At 40.7% G+C, this 17828-nt stretch overlaps 1 protein-coding gene across 5 annotated transcripts in view; it reads left to right on the top strand.

The window, feature by feature from the left end:
* fasn (fatty acid synthase) overlaps positions 1-17828 on the top strand; it is a 78817-nt gene that overhangs the window by 36571 nt on the left and 24418 nt on the right. For all 5 annotated transcript variants that reach the window (XM_067576942.1, XM_067576941.1, XM_067576943.1 and 2 more), the window contains 15 exons: positions 1535-1738; positions 2433-2548; positions 2658-2833; positions 2972-3163; positions 4534-4614; positions 5572-5757; positions 8469-8648; positions 8945-9148; positions 9569-9885; positions 9998-10399; positions 10643-10807; positions 11057-11172; positions 12130-12284; positions 13313-13516; positions 14033-14183. In XM_067576942.1, the coding sequence (XP_067433043.1) occupies positions 1535-1738; positions 2433-2548; positions 2658-2833; positions 2972-3163; positions 4534-4614; positions 5572-5757; positions 8469-8648; positions 8945-9148; positions 9569-9885; positions 9998-10399; positions 10643-10807; positions 11057-11172; positions 12130-12284; positions 13313-13516; positions 14033-14183 (2849 nt within the window). The remainder of the gene's footprint in view (positions 1-1534; positions 1739-2432; positions 2549-2657; positions 2834-2971; positions 3164-4533; positions 4615-5571; positions 5758-8468; positions 8649-8944; positions 9149-9568; positions 9886-9997; positions 10400-10642; positions 10808-11056; positions 11173-12129; positions 12285-13312; positions 13517-14032; positions 14184-17828) is intronic.

Genomic DNA, 17828 nt, shown 5'->3' on the forward strand with positions numbered 1-17828 from the left:
CTGCTGTTTTTCAACAGTATGCAACAATTAAGCTCTGACTCCTGCTGTTACAGTCACTGCCATATACTTATTAGAATCTAACTCTGTTTGGGTGAATGATGTAAGTTTTGGCATGTCAGATTATTAGAATCATATATATATATATATATATATATATACACATACATACATATATACATACAGTACTGTGCAAAAGTTTTAGGCACCCTAGATGTTTAGATTGTAACCATTATGCAATGCCATCAGGGAGGTTCATAGTTCATTCATGACATGAAAATGACCCTAAGCATACAGCTTCTCCATAAGCTGTACAAAGAACTAAATAAAGAACTATTCTCAGCAAGAAGAATGATGAGTCCTGCAGCAGATAGTATGGTATGGCCCCCACAGAGACCTGATCTCAACATCATGGAGTCTATCTGGGATTACATGAAGAAGCACCTGAGATGGCCTAAATAATATATCCACAGAAGAACATTCTTTCTCCAGGATGGTTAAAACAACCTACCTGCAAGTTACCATGAAAAACTGTGTTTGAGTGTACCGAGGGGAACTGCTGCTGTTTTAAAGGCAAAGCTGCTCACAGCAAATATTGATTTCATTTAGGTTTCTGCTGTTTGCTCAACTATGTATGAAGTTAATTGATAAATTAAAACAATTTACTGCAATATTTTTTAAGCATTCTCACTTTACTTTTAGTGCCTGAAACCTTTGCACAGTACAGTGTATATATATATACAGTACTGTACAAAAGTTTTTCATGGTAACTTGCAGGTAGGTTGTTGTAACCATCCTGGAGAAAGAATGTTCTTCTGTGGATTTATTATTTAGGCCATCTCAGGTGCTTCTTCATGTAATCCCAGATCGACTCCATGATGTTGAGATCAGGGCTCTGTGGCGGTCATACCATACCATCTGTTGCAGGACTCATCATTCTTCTTGTTGCTGAAAATAGTTCTTTGTGACTCTAGCTGTATGCTTGGGGTCATTGTCATGTCATGAATAAATTTGGGACCGATTGGACACCTCCCTGATGGTACTGGTATGGGGCGGCTGTGGCTCAGGAGGTAGAGCGGGTCGTCCACTAATCGGAAGATCGGCGGTTCGATTCCCGGCTCCTCCAGTCCACATGCCGATGTGTCCTTGGGCAAGATACTTAACCCCAAAATTGCTCCTGATGGCTGTGCCATCAGTGTATGAATGTGTGTGAATGCTTAGCTTCCTCTGATGGGCAGGTTGGGACCTTGCATGGTAGCCCCTGTACCCATTCAGCGTATGAATGTGTGTGAATGGGTGAATGTGATTCGTAGTGTAAAAAAAGCGCTTTGAGTGGTTGGAAGACTAGAAAGGCGCTATACAAGTACAGTCCATTTACCATTTACTGCATAATGGATAAAAATCCAAACATCTAGGGTGCCTAAAACCTTTGAACAGTACTGTAACTATGGGAACTAATTCACCTCATGCAGAACAGTAGTGTTCCATGCTATTTGGCATATTTAAATATTAATAAATAATGTAATTTTGTGTGTAGGTGATCAAGGAGCCAAGGAAGCGTTCGTCCCGCTGGGTGAGCACCAGTATCCCTCAGTCTGAGTGGGACTCTCCTCTCGCTCTGTACAGCTCGGCTGACTACCATGTCAACAACCTGGTGAGCCCTGTGCTGTTCCAGGAGGCCCTCAGCCAGGTGCCTGACAATGCTGTGGTGGTGGAGATAGCACCTCATGCTCTGCTGCAGGTATACTCAACATCAACCTTCTTGAAAAGCAGCAGTTTGATCACATTTTCTCCCCACATTAGCAGATCCTAGCTACTGTTCTTTGACAGCCTCTTCTATCTGTATCTGTATCTGTATCTGTGTGTTTGTGTATGTGTGTATGCACACAATATGTGCATATGTATGGACGGGTGACAAATGAAAGGAAAAACTAGTACAGGTCCGAATGCTCGACCCCTACAGCGAGTGTTTCCGGTGGCTCTGTTATGCTGTGGGGGACATTTTGCTGGAATGGTTTGGGTCCACTTGTCCCCTTAGAGGGAAGGGTCACTGCAAATCAATACAAAGTTGTTCTGAGTCGTCACCTTTATCCTATGATGAAACCTTTCTATCCTGATGGAAGTGGTCTCTGTACTGTTTTTTGCTTTAATTTGTCACTCGTGTGTGTGAGTGTGTGTGTGTATATACACGCACACACACACACACACACACACACACACACACACACACACACACACACACACACACACACACATATACATATATATATATATATATATATATATATAAAATCTCTGCATGGCCTGCAAGGGTGGTGATGCGAAAGAAAATTTCAGTGAAGAGATGCAATGGTTTAAAAGCTGCTTGGAACCACTGTTATGAACTGCAGATTATCCATACATGTTTTCTACATCCTGTCGTCCTGCACACACAGGCCATCCTGAAGCGTAGCCTGAAGCACACATGTTCCATCCTACCCTTGATGAAGAGAGGCCACACCAACAACCTTGAGTTCTTTCTCTCAAACATTGGCAAAATCTATATGAATGGGTAAATGCATTCACAGACTCTTGGTGTGTTCAAATGCTTGGGGGGCTTGTACTCTTGGAAATAATCCCTGATTGCTAATATATGAATTCTTTTTCATGCACCTCTTTAGTATCAATTTGGATGGTAATGGCCTCTGCTCAGCGGTGAAATACCCCGTACCAGTTGGCACTCCCCTGATCTCCCCTCTCATGCAGTGGGACCATGCTCAGACCTGGGATGTCCCCAAGGTGGAGGATTTTTCCTCTGGCTCTGGAATATCCAAATCTGCTACCATATATAACATTGGTATGAAAGGCACATCTGGATTAAAAAGCAGTTCTGCATCGGCTCTCTTGTCATATTTAGGAAAACGTTTAACAGTGGTTTCTCATTTCATTGACCACTTTGTGTGCTTGTGTTCAACTCCCCTGTGACCAACAACAGACATAAACCCGGAGTCTGCAGACTACTACCTGATTGGACACTGCATTGATGGGCGTGTCCTCTACCCAGCCACGGGTTACCTGGTGTTGGCCTGGCGTACCTTGGTGAGAAGTCTGGGGGTTGTCATGGAAACCACTCCTGTAACCTTTGAGGACGTCACCATCCATAGGGCCACTATCCTGCCAAAGACTGGTGAGAGCAGCAGGAGTGTGTGGAGGTGGGGTGGGGGTGGGGATGGGGGTGGGGGTGGGGGGGGGGCGTTGGAGATAATTTAGTGTTTTTCCACTGCCAGGAACTTTCCCAGTGGACCAAGAACCTTTTGAGAATCTCAGGAGCCATATCTTTGTTTCGACCTGAGGTACCAAGGACTAAATTTAGTTAATTGACAATCCAGGTTCCAGGTGCTAAAAAAGTTCCTGCTCCGGGATTAGTATGTTTCTAAAGATTCAGGAACTTTAGAGGTGTGAGTGAGGTTTGTAGGGCTGACCATCACTGATTGGTTAAACACAGACACCACGGCAAATATATTTAAGGAAAACAAGAAAGTACTAGATGTAGGGCTGGGCGATTTTATTATTTTTTCCCAGCCTGGGGTTGATCTATAATTGATTTTTGTCAGCATATTTTTGTGGACAGCTGTGAAAGAACCACCTGACCACCTGCAAGGTTGTCAACATTGTGAATAAGATACAGGCTGTCCCATACAGCTATGGACTGTCAGTACCAGATGATTTAACGAGGTACAGCATAGGGATCCAGTTTGATAATCAGTTTCAGCACAGACAGAGCAGAAAAGTCTGTTCACTAACTGATCTTCTGCTGTTTGTTTCTTTGCAAGACATCTGGCTCATATCTGCAGACTGCTGCTAGCTAACATTAGCTACCCAGCAGAGACAGGCTGAACAGAGTAGAATCAGGAAACTGTTCAGTCCACTCCCAGCAATTCAGCTCTCATAAGCAGATATAATACCTCATCAACAAACACAAATTGAGAGCACAGATCAGTGTGCAGTGGCAGTCTTGAGTCATTTCAAGCAAATAGCCTTCTGTAAATGCATGCACATGTAGTATAACAATTCCTGTCATAGTTAATGTAGCCGACTAATGTAGCTAGCTATTATCTGTTACTTTTCGAGTAATAACAACCTTTTGCACATATTGTAATGATAAATATATAACCATAAATAAATAAATAACTATCATACACTCAGCAAGTCATCGTCTGTGAAGAGTGTTCAGAGCTCAGAGTTTTCAGTCTTAATTTCCATCTCTGTACTTCTACTTTTCATTCATGACATCTTTCTCAAACATCACAGTCAGGCAACAGTAGATAGAAAGTGTGTTGTTTTTTTCCTCGTGTGAAAACTGTATTTCAAACACTGCCGTCATTTTTTAATCCACGATTGGTCTAATTTGCCTAATCTTTATGGTTATTCAGATGAGGTGAAAAAGCAAACAGGAATGTGCAAAAGGGACATTTCTATTATTTTCTCTAGTTTTTGAGATTAGTTCTCTGATTTCATAGTTTTTGTCTTCTCTCTTCACTTTTCTGTTCCTCTCAGGCTCTGTCCAGTTGGAGGTGCATCTCATGCCTGCCACCAACAAGTTTGAGGTTTCAGAGAATGGAAACCTGGCTGTCAGTGGTAGGTAATTTTTGTACATACAGTATTACTGAAGCAATTTAATCAGTTAATCAAATTTATTTGTCACATGTGATAATATAAGGTACAGTCGCGGTGAAATGTAATCCCATCAGTTCCTTCAATTTGTGCCTTAAAAAGAATTTAAAAGAATAGAAATAGAAATAAATATATGTGTATGATTTGAGGGAAAACAACAAAAACAAGACTCTTCAAGCCATCTTCTTGATGTACTGTTTACCTTGGGTGCTAGAGGTTACTAGCACATGGCCCCCAGAGGAGGACAGTCTTTACCACTGCCTCACTCAGCTTCCTGGTGGAGACAGACCTTGGTGATGGGCCTTTCTAATGTTTTCAACTTCACCTTGACCTTGACCTGGTGTATGAGTCCACCCTTGTCTGGGACTGCCCGAATAACCTTCCTCATGACCCAGGAGTTGCGTTGGGAATGGGGGGGGGGGGTGGGAAGTCGAAAGCGGCTCCACGGTCAAGTGTGTACACGGAGTACAGCGGGGGCACAAAATGTAGCCCTGGGGTGCTCTAGTGTTAAGGATGAGGGTAGAAGTGGTGTGTCTGCCTTCCCTCACCAGTGGGGGTCTGCCCGTCAGATGTACAAAGATCCATATGCACAGTGAGGTGTTTAACTCCAGGTCCTTGAGCTTTGTGATGAGCCTGGAGGGAACTATGGTCATAAACACTGAACTATAGTCAATGAAGAGTAATTTCACATATTCACACTTTTCAACTAAGGCAGTTTGAGGGCCAGTTCAGAGCCAGTGCCTAATCTCAAACCAGTTGTTCACATTTCAACAGCCAGAGAACCAGCCCACGGCCGGGAAAACTGCTTCCAGAGTGACACCAACTCTTTGCCAAAAATTGCTCCTTTGTAGCTCCACTCTTAAATGTGACAATGCAATCCTTCCAAAAATCTCTTCCCTGTGTTCCTTGCATCATTTTTAGGTAAGATCAGCATTCTGGAGGATGCAGCTCTCAATTCATTTCATAGTCAGATATGTCAGCAAGCTGCCAACAACGATGGTGACCCCAAAATGAAACTTACAGCACATGATGTCTACAAGGAGCTGCGACTGCGTGGCTATGATTATGGGAAGACCTTCCAAGGTATCCTGGAGTCTAACAATGCAGGTAAAAGTAATGTGTGTTTGTTTGTGTGTGTGTGTGTGTGTGTTGTGTGTGTGTGTGTACACTGTTACAACATCTGTCATTGTTTTTTTAAATCATTTTATTATAATCTAAACATAATGGACTGGGGGTGTAATGCAAACCTGCTATATCTGTATCATCTTGTCACACAAATATCTATATCTCTTGCCTGTACTTGTATTCTTGTAAAACATCATTAGTCACAGTCCAAGTACTATTCCAATTTAAAGTCCACATAGGTTCAAGTTCAAATTTATTTGTCACTCAACCACACATGAATTCACACATATAGTTGAATGCAGTCCAGCTCCCATGATGCCCGTCATCATCCTGTGGAGAGCAGTCTCATCTTGGCCACCCCTTTAGTAATTTACAGCTGGCTAAGATGTCTCTGTGGAGTTTTGATATATAATTACTTTTGGAAGATACATTTTGGTGAAAAACTTTTGGTAAAAAACAGAATATTTGTTGCCGCCACATTAGTTTGTCTGAAGGTAAAGTTTGGAATAGAAGAATTTACAGATATTATGCACCAGTGATTGAGACAAAGTAATTCAAAAGACATCACTTTTTAAATTTTCATCTTTTTATTGAACAGTACTGCCTCTGTAGAATTTAGGGTCCTTATATATAAAGATATCAACACATTTGATTAAAAATCATCTATGTTAGATTTAGTAAAAAACCAAAGACAATGGGACTTAATGACTCCAGACAGGTCTGTGGTCTGTGGGGTCAGTGGCCCTCCACCTCATTCTCCAGCAACTGACTCTTCAGGAAACTATGCCAGGATCCTGTTTGTGGACTTCAGCTCCGCCTTCAACACAATCACCCCAGTTCCCTTGCAGGACAAACTCTGTCAGGTGAATGTACCTGACACCTCCTGCATGTGGATCACAGACTTCCTTTCTGACAGGAAGCAGCATATGAAGCTGAGACCAGGAGGCAGAGTTGCAGTGCTACACGCTACTCTGTGATTCCATTAGAACAAGCATTCTGAACCAGTGGGCCATGGCCCACAGGTGGACTTCAGAGTGCCATCTAGAGCGCTGTGGAGGCAGAGGTACTGCCAAATGGTTAAGATAATTTTTTTTGCTGGACCGCTACAGTGGCACCAGCCCTATAACCGCAGTTGTCTGTGAGTGAGTGAGTGAGTGAGTGAGTGAGTGAGTGAGTGAGTGAGTGAGTGAGTGAGTGAGTGAGTGAGTGAGTGAATGAATGATGAAGGTTTGCCATTGGTCAGCCCTCCGTGTTGGAGTTTCCTCATTGGTCTTTGCTCTTTCAAAATGAATTGGCACAAGATGATGGAAGCGGAGTGACAAAATTGGTGTGCATGCCATGGGGGCAAAACCAAAATCTGAAGCACCTTATTGATCAGTACAAGTGGGTGTGGCCTATCACATATTTACTCATAACTCAAGATGACTGAGCAATCCTGATTAGTTTTGAGTTTTGTTCAAATCCGATGAAGGGGGGAGGAACTCAAAGAAGGAACTTTGAGTGCACAATTATTGAAATGCTGCAGGCTTTCTGATGATGAAACAAGTGTGTAATTGGTCTCTTTCCCTCTATAAACAGAACTAAAGTAGCTGAAATGAGTTTGCTCACCTTTGTGAAGCCTGAAACCCACTTGTTGCTCCTCTCGACTTTAATTTTGGCTGATTTGACCTGCTTCTTTCTGCTGAGCGCAAAAAGGCTTGAACCTGTGAATTGCCGCTTGCGGCTATATTCATTATTATTATTATTAGTCGTCTTCTTCTTCTTCTTCCGGTTCCCCTCAAGGCTTCGTCCTTTTTCCTCTTCTATTCTCCCTGTACACAAACAGCTGCACCTCCAGTCATCAGTCTGTCAAGCTCCTGAAGTTTGAGGATGACACCACCCTCACTGGGCTCATCTCTGGTGGGGGATGAGAACGCCTACAGGTGGGAGATTGACCATCTGTTGACTTGGTGCGCACAAAACAACTTGGAGCTCAGTGCTCTAAAGACAGTGGATATGGTTGTGGATTTAAGAGGGAGCATAGCCCCACTCACCACATCACCCTGTGTGACTCCCCTGTCAACACTGTGGAGTCCTTCCACTTCCTGAGAACCATCATCACCCAGGACCTTAAGTGGGAGCAGAACATCAGCTCCCTCACCAGGAAGGCACAGCAGAGGATGTACTTCCCGCAACAGCTGAAGAAGTTCAACTTACCAAAGTCAATGATGGTGACTTTCACCTCCATCATTGAGTCCATCCTTACATCCTCCATCACCATCTGGTATGCTGCTGCAACTGCCCAGGACAAGGGCAGACTGCAGCGTATCATCTGCTGTGCTGAGATGTGATCGGCTGCAACCCACCATCCCTCCAGGACCTGCACATCTCCAGGACCCTGAGCAGGAAAGATCCCTTCCACCCTGGACATAAACTTTTCAGTCACTCCCCTCTGGCAAGAGTATTGAACTTCAATCCCAGTAAAACTTTGTATTTTTAGTCTATTGCCCATTTGTTTACATCTTGGCACAGTAGTTTCATGAAAAGTCGGCTGCTTTGGTTACTAGCAGTTCCTGTCTGCCCTGTACTATCACCTGGATCACTTTGATAATGAAGGAAAAATCTTAATCTGATGAGTATGAAAAAAAAGGTCTGAAGTTTAAGGAACACCTTTTTAGCATGGTTTCAATCATCATGTGATTTGTTGTTTCCAGGTGGCAGTGGGAAGCTGCAGTGGACAGGAAACTGGGTGACCTTTCTTGATACCATGCTGCAGATGATCGTGGTTGGGCTGTCGGGTCGTAGTCTGCGTTTGCCAACCAGGATCCGCTCTGTATGTGTTGATCCCACTGTCCATATGGAGAAGGTCTGCCAGTACACTGATGGAAAACAAGGTTTGTGTTGTCCTTTATTCCGTTCAAATTTGATTTTCTATAATGTGTTTCTGCACATGAATCTACACAGACATGTGCTTTCCTGTATATTTGTGTGTGTGTTCATTAAAGCAAGCGTAATGAGAATAGGACCAAGGACTAGGAATACAGTACATACATAGAATACACAAAACAGGCATCCAGTTTGCTTCCACAGAATTTTGCATAGGGATCCTTCCTCCCGTGCAGACTTGGAAACCATGAATTAGGCTGAAGTCTTCAATTCCACATCAAACTTTTCTTTCTCATTCCTGTAGCGGTGGATGTCCATGTAAACCGTTGCCTTGACAAAATTGCTGCTGGTGGAGTACAGATCTGCGGTCTGCATGCTACTGTGGCACCCCGTCGGCAGCAGCAGCAGAGCCCCCCAACCCTGGAGGAGTTTGTGTTTGTTCCATATGTGGAGACAGAGTGCCTGATAGGCAGTGGGAAACTTACAGAGCAGCTAAGGCTCTGCAAAGGTACAACAGCTAAATCCTCTGTATTTTACAAAGTAATAACCAGCCCAAGGCATTTGTGCGATTTGTATGAAAAAGATGCCAAAGCAGCCATAAGTGTTATCTTTCAGTTTTAGTATTAGGTATTTATATTGGGATCTTTAAATAGCCTGGGCTCTCAGAGCTATAGTGTTTGCGGAAAAATCTAAATTACAGACAATAATATTGAAAAGAAATGAATCATTTCCCTTTTTTACTGTATTGATGTCCACAAAAGAACATGATTTGTAGCCTTATAGAGTCACTTTCTTGTTGCAATGTTTGATGCTTTTCTGTCTGAGTTGTTATGTAAGGCAAGTCATTATAAAGCAAGCTCTATTTTGTGGATAAAGCATGTGTTTAAAATCTTGAAGATAACAAAATGTGAACCCCAACCCCATCTAGGTTTAATCCACAGACTCCAGAAAAAGTTGGCCCCTCACGGTGTCAAGCTTTCCATCCCTGGGGTGCATGGGTTGTCAGATGACCCCCTTCCTAGTCCTGAGCCCTCTGAGCCCAGCCTGGTGCGGCTGCTGGCCCTGCTCTGTGGCTTGGAGCTGAATGGGAACCTGTGCTCTGAGCTGGAGCAGACTGTGGAGAAGGAGAGAGCATGCTTGCTGCATGACAGCCTGCTGCAGGGCCTGCTAGATGATGCAGCCCTCAGACACTGCCTTGACACCGCCATGGAAAACAGTATGCCTGGCAAGATCAAAGTCCTAGAAGTAAGGCTGTAAATGAATTCCAAAAATGGAGCAAATCCAAATGCAGAATGGTTAAGTTATCTTTATTCTCATAATATATACAGTATCCGATCTTCTCCTCTCTGACTTCCAGGCTCTTTCAAATGATGGCCAGCTTTTCTCTCGCGTGGTAGAACTCCTCAACATCCAGCCCATGCTGTATGTGGACTACATTGCCACAGCAACCAACCTGGATCTTCTGACCCCCCACCAGGCCTCCCTGGAGGAGCTGGCGGTCACTTCAGCTCAGTGGGATCCTCTGATGGGCCCGGCTCCTGGAGGTGTGATTGGAGGGGCAGACCTGGTGGTGTGTAACCACACCTGGGGCCCTTTAAGGACGGACGCTGGACTGATGGTGGCAAATCTGGCTTCCGGAGCAAGACAAGGGGGATTTATTCTCCTCCACACCCTGCTGAAGGGAGAGACTCTGGGAGAAACGGTTGCCTTCCTCTCCAGCACCTCTCAGAGCAGCAGTAAGCGAGGTCTGCTCACACAGGTCAGTAGAGGCAGTGTTAAAATTACTTATTGCTTATTGATATTATTCACCCTCGTAAACACTCTGATTCCTTTTTTAAAATTCTGGAAGCTGAAAGAAATATTTCATTTTCTTTAGCTAAGTAGTAAAGTTAACTGTAAAATGAGTAAACTGATCAGTAATATGCCGGGGGTTGCTAACATTACATTGATTGTGTGAGTGGGAGGTGATGTTTTGCTGATATTAGCTCCCTCTTCTTGCCAGGCTGAGTGGGAGAAGGTATTCTCTGATGCCTCTCTCAGCCTTGTGGCTGTCAGGAAGTCTTTTTATGGCTCGGCTCTCTTTCTATGTCGCTGTCAGTCGCTGAGCAAACAGCCCATTTTCCTTCCTGTGGACAGCACTGACTACAAGTGGGTGGAGACACTGAAGGTGGGTTCCATATCCTTCTGTATGTCTGGATTTTGAAGTGTACAGCAATGTCCTGAAGTACCATGTTTCAAATCAGAATGACGAGTAAAAGGGATTAGATAATTAAGTTTACATTATAATCTATACATTGATGCCATCAAAGTATGTCAGTATACAGTTTCCTTGTGACTACAATCATCATTTAATGATCATAATCATAAATGTGGCATTAGTCGTAATTGTATATTACTGTGTGGATCTGTGCTGCAGGTGATGCTTGCTGAGTCATCAGACTGTCCAGTGTGGTTGACTGCCTCTCAGGCCCACTGTGGCATTGTGGGAATGGTCAACTGTCTACGACAGGAGCCAGGTGGCAGCCGAATACGGTAGGACCACCACACATACTCCTATAAGAGTACTGTCACAGTACTTGAATTTTAACACAATATTCTGTAAGTGTAACATGTAGAATTTTTTTTCACAAATCTACATAACCAAGTCATAGAACAGTCACCACTGTGCCACAATGTATCTAAATATGCTTAAAAATTGAAATGTGAACTTATTTATGTTTATTGATCATACTGCATATATTCTTTATCCTTTTTTTAAACTTTGGAATTTTCTTTAGGGATGCACAATATCCAGTGGCTGATATATTATTGGCCGTGAGTAAAAAAAAAAAAAATAAATAATTGTAAGGGCTTTAGGTAAACATTCATCAGTCCAACAGTATGTAAAGTTACTCTAATGTTTTTGTAACCTATACAAGTTTGTCAATAAGGAAATAAGGTCTGCCATTAATTAGTCCACATATTAAACAGATAAACTAAGGTTGTCACTAACAAGTTTTAAATAAATAAATTTAATCTTTATTGTAGGGATAGGGAAGGCTTGAAACATTGGTGTTGTATTAGAAAAATAAACTTGTCAGTCTCAATTTAATAATAATATAATGTATGTAATATCATCTTTTATTGCATCTGTATCAGTCACAATATACAGATAATTATTGGTAATTGTTATCAGCCCTGAAATTTCATATTGGTGCATCTCTAATTTTTTTTCAACTTTGCCTGTCCTAATGAGCATAATGAGCAGATTGGTCAGTTAGTAGCTCTGTAGTCACATGCTCAGCTTTACAGGTTTGAGCAGTAAATACAATTGTATACTTGAGTATTATGGCATGACAGACATCACATAATTCTTACCACCATTCATTTAGTGAGTTTCTTGTATGTAGGTATTGTCTCACTGCAGATGTTTATTCATGTAATGTGTCATGTTGTATTGTGTTTCGTTCCTTATGTTCTTTTTTCCGGTTTGTCTTTCCTTGTCACTAGCTGTGCGTTTGTGTCCAATCTAAATGAGTCCTCAGCAGCACCAAGCCTCGAGCCGGCCCATAAGTCCATGCAGTTGGTGCTGGAGGGGGATCTTGTAATGAATGTGTTCAGAGATGGACACTGGGGCGTCTTCAGACACCAGCTCATCACTCTTGGTACCAAAATATCAAACACTTATTCCAGTCAGACTGATATGGTTGTGATAATGTTGTCCACCGCAACCACTATATTTGAGGTAGTTTGATTACAGATCTTATGTAGAACAGTACAACAATGGTTACCTATTAGAAACCTTTTACCTGCATTGCTTCTGAAGCAACATTTTACTGTGTGTTTACTGTGAAGAACATTTTTTGGGAGTTGTTTTTTGCGGCGCAAGACATGAGAAAGGCTGAAAATAATTCTTTCAAGGGGATGCAGCATGGTTCATCTGTCAAACCATAATAAACAACTGATCAGGATTTTTTTTTATCCCTGCCTACCCTTTTATTGTGTTTGGAGTAAAAATAGTGTTTGGTTGTCACTGGTCAATTAATGAGGAGAAGGAAGAGTGTTAGTAGCAGGCTAGCAGCTTTTTTTGGAATTCATGACTTCATATTAACATTGTTAGGTTATCACATTAATTTATCATTGTTCCCTTAATGCTTTTCTCAATTATGAGGCTACATGGCCCATAATTGTTTCAGCAGTACTGGTCAGCTTTGGCTGCTGTTAGTTAGCTACACATATAGCATTGTGTAACCTAATGCAGTGCAAAAAAAAGAGTTACAGTTGTCAGGACATGGTCAACCTAAATGAGCTGTTTGGGTTTAAAGCTTTTTTTTATTCATGCATATACTTTGTATTTTGCCTGTTAGAAGTTGTGCTATATGTTCCCTTAAATACATGTTAAAATAAAACTGTTATGTTATGTTATGTTATGTTATATTATGTTATATATACTTATGTAACATTTTGTAATTCAAGAACAACCAATTGCTTTTCCACTCAGGATTTTGTGAAGATTTTAGAAAGTGTTGGTAACCATGTTACTTAAACCATAATCAACCTAGAGAAAACTCTTTAATTTGACAAAGGAAGTGTATCCAGATTATTTAATGCTTATAAATTTTCTTTTTAGAATGTATGATGTGCTAGTGGTTCACACTTCCATTGAAGCCATTGTCTGTTTTATGGTTGTCAGATCTAAATGAAGAGTTGACAGAACAGGCCTACGTCAATGTGCTGACTCGAGGTGACCTGTCTTCTCTGCGCTGGATAGCCTCCCCACTCCGCCACTTTGTGGCTAGCAACCCCAATGTGCAGCTGTGTCGCGTCTATTACAGCTCGCTCAACTTCAGAGATATAATGCTGGCCACTGGCAAGCTCCCACCAGACGCTATTCCAGGTAGAGACTGTGTAGAAGACACACAACAATAAATCTTACACTTTCTTGATTTGTATGTAATGCAGTGGGATACTATTGGTATAGTTGACTATGCAAAACAAAAAGAAACTAGAAAGCTGAAATAAATTGCAAAGCATTGCTGAAAACACTAAAGACTTGTTCAGGATCCCCATCTGCAAATAGAATTTGATTACCATGGCATATTACATTTAAGAGATTTGGCAGTTAATAAGTTGTATGGTGGTGTTTTATTTATGACCACCAGGTAGGGCTATTGGTGCCATGATTCAGTATGTCATGCAGATTCTCATGGAAAACTTATGTACCAAGTTTCATTCCATTAAAGAGAACAGAATTGCAGAAATATCATGTCATAAAGTTACTTCTAAATAAAGATTTGGATAACAATGGCGTGAATGCTTTCAGCATTCAAACTAATAACAGCAGTCAAATTGTACACCAAATGCCCACAGACAATTTGAAAACTAACTTCTCTTTTTCATTGTACATTATTAGGTGACCTAGCTCTACAGCAGTGCATGTTGGGTATGGAGTTTTCTGGTCGTGACCCCATCGGACGGCGTGTGATGGGGCTGCTGCCCGCTAAAGGCTTGGCAACATGTGTGGATGCTGACAAACGGTTCCTCTGGGATGTTCCCTCTAGCTGGTCAGTGTCTTATTTTTAAATATGGTGTGTGTGTGTGTGTGTGTGTGTGTGTGTGTGTGTGTGTGTGTGTGTGTGTGTGTGTGTGTATGTGCATGCATGTTTTAATTCAGTGGTTTTAGGAAACTGTGTGTACAGTTAGTATAGCTGCACTAGAGACCACAGACAACAAAAATCTGATTTGGAATTGCTGTTGAGTGACTGTCTACAGTAACTGCCCTGTAGAGACCATCATGCTGTCTGAAGAGAAGGTAGATAAGGCATATGAAAGAAAAGAGCTGGCAGCCAAGGTATAAAGTGCTGAGTGATTCTTCCTGGAAATGTGTGATTTCAAGACTCAACATTAAACAGCAGAACAGAAGGGCACCACTGCACTGCTCTCTTCTTATAGGGAGGTCAAAGGTCACTTGCAAAATAACCATTATGAAAGTTCAAATTAAAGCCATGTCAGAATGATTATTCAAATAATTTACCTCAGCAAATGTAGCAAGACCATGCTATAGAAATACTCCATTATAAGTATATAAGTATTAGCAACAAAATGTACTTAAAGTATCAAAAGTAGAAGTTAACTGTACAAGTAAACTGGTTGTGGGCACTGCCAATGTTTTATTATTATACTATTGAATCATTGCTATTGATGTATTAATATAGTGGTACATTAATGCTGTAGTTGGTTTAGGTGGAGCTTTTAACTGCTTCATATACTGTTGTGTAGTTTAATGAATAGCAGTGCATCATTTTTAAGGTTCCAACAGTGTAAACCTATTGTTTTTGTCAGATTTATTATCATTATTGATATAATTCATCAGACTTCATGTAAAAGTGATTCCACAACCTAGATTATTCAAGGTGCAAAGGTAATATATGCAAGATATGTAGTAAGGGTGTGTCCCACAACAAGGTGGCACTATAGTAAATGCAAACACATTTTGGTTTATAACTCGCAAACATTGCATTTTCAGATACTATATAACTATGTATTCGGTACATTGAGCTGCATCACACTGTACAAGCCAAGCCAATTTCCAGCTGGAATTTTTTTCACAAATTTGGGAATTATGCCAAATCTACTTTGTCAATTTGGGTCAGTTTTTGTCAACTGTGATACTTCTAATTGGTGTCAAAAGATTGTTTGGAAGTTTAGCAGTTTTTTTTTTTTTTTTTTTACATTTTTTAATGTTGCATTTTGTTTGCCAGCTGCAGGGCATGTCATTTTATTTGTATAGTGTCATTTTAGGAAATACAGTATATCTTACCAAATGTTTCTGACACTACTGGGTACACTAACCCTTGATGTGATCCGGATATACAGTACCTTGCCAAGTTTGGTGCAAATTCACACATTGTAATGCAATTTTTGGATTTAGATAGACAGACAGACAGACAGACAGACAGATAACAGATTTTTCTCAGAATTACTAATGTCACAAACTATTGAATATGTAATATTTTTGAACAATTGATTAAACCTAAATGTCTTCTGCCACTGACACCAAATTGCATATGGACATGCAGCATGACCATGCTATAGAAATACTCCATTATAAGTATATAAGTATTAGCAACAAAATGTACTTAAAGTATCAAAAGTAGAAGTTAACTGTACAAGTAAACTGGTTGTGGGCACTGCCAATGTTTTATTATTATACTATTGAATCATTGCTATTGATGTATTAATATAGTGGTACATTAATGCTGTAGTTGGTTTAGGTGGAGCTTTTAACTGCTTCATATACTGTTGTGTAGTTTAATGAATAGCAGTGCATCATTTTTAAGGTTCCAACAGTGTAAACCTATTGTTTTTGTCAGATTTATTATCATTATTGATATAATTCATCAGACTTCATGTAAAAGTGATTCCACAACCTAGATTATTCAAGGTGCAAAGGTAATATATGCAAGATATGTAGTAAGGGTGTGTCCCACAACAAGGTGGCACTATAGTAAATGCAAACACATTTTGGTTTATAACTCGCAAACATTGCATTTTCAGATACTATATAACTATGTATTCGGTACATTGAGCTGCATCACACTGTACAAGCCAAGCCAATTTCCAGCTGGAATTTTTTTCACAAATTTGGGAATTATGCCAAATCTACTTTGTCAAACTTTGTCTGCCATTATTGTCATGTGAACTAGGGTGACAATTCGATGGTGTTAAATATTTTGACTATAGAAGCAAATATGATGCTGATGCTTTGATGTCACGGGCTCACTCTGCCATTAAGTTATCTGATACTGCCATCTGGTGGTCTCATGATGGTATAATGCACCATTTACCCCTTCCCCACCTATAGAAGTCAGCATGATTTGAAATTCATCCAAAACACCCGAAAGCTTCTCTTTTATAGATTTTTAAGTGTCATGGTAGCATATTAGGGAATGCACGATATTATCGGCACGTCATCATCAGTGGGCAACCAGTTTATTAGGTGCATTACCGCCACCTTCTGCGCCAGAGTGTGGACCAGAGATTAAATCCAACACATTAATCCTGTCTGTCTAATAAACTTAAAGAAAACTCTACTGCTCCACCCACTTGGTAAGTTCATTAAAGTTTTAAGGCTGAGCTCCTGAACCCCAGTCTTCCTAAGTTCTTCCTTTATATGTTGTCTTTCTTGATCATACTTAGTACAATCTATGGTTGTATGCATAATAGTCTCCACAGCCATCTGGAAACAAATAAGTGCATATATTGGTATTGGCATTGGCAATCGGCCACAATAAGTTGGAAATATCGGCATATCAGATATCGGCAAAAAAATCCAATATCGTGCATCCCTAAAGCACATCATTACAAAGAATAGAACTGTTAAGAGGAATGAAAACAGGGATCATTTGTTTCTGTCTTTGGAAAGTTTGTTTTTCCTCAGTGGCTGTTGACACCTCTCTCTTCTTCTTTATGTGTAGCTCTGTTGATACTGATCACCTGCCTAAACCTCTTTGTCCAGAAGGTCATCTGTATATAATTTGTCATAAACACAGTGTAAACAAACATACTTGCGGGGCAGCTCTTGGTATGCACATCCAGTATCCTGATATACAGATTTAAATTTAGTGCATATGTATTCATCAGTGGAGCTACCACAAATATTTGAGTATTTAATATTGTTGAATAATTGATTGTAATTATATATATTTTCTCCCAAAAAACAAATGTCATGTCCTCTAGTATTGTATTAATTCTAGTAAAAGTCTGATGCTGAGGTCTCAGGGTCTTACCCTATAGTTACCTGATGCTGCCATCCAGTAATTTATGTAATTTTTTACTGTCTCCAGAGGGCAGCATGTGTCCATGGAATTCTTCCAAAACAGAAGAAGTGTTTGTCTATCTTTGTCCTCCCTCAATGGCAGTCAACACCTCTCTTCTCTTTTTTCTCTCTCTTTTTTTTCTGTTTATGCCCACCCCTCACAAGCACCCTTTATTCTATTTGGATGGAAATTACTATAATCACAGATGTATAGTCAAGTGGATTAGAAAACTGATGGCAGTCAGAAGAACATGGATTCAATTCATCAAAGTACACGTATAAAGTAGGACCAATTTGTAGCTTCAATGGTTATATTTTTTTAATATTCTAAACACAAATTAGAGCATGAAGGCAAGAGCAAACTTGCTCTTTTCACCATAAAGTTATAATA

Source organism: Thunnus thynnus, chromosome 20 (assembly GCF_963924715.1).
Source record: "Thunnus thynnus chromosome 20, fThuThy2.1, whole genome shotgun sequence".
In the NCBI taxonomy this organism is placed as follows: Eukaryota; Metazoa; Chordata; class Actinopteri; order Scombriformes; family Scombridae; genus Thunnus; species Thunnus thynnus.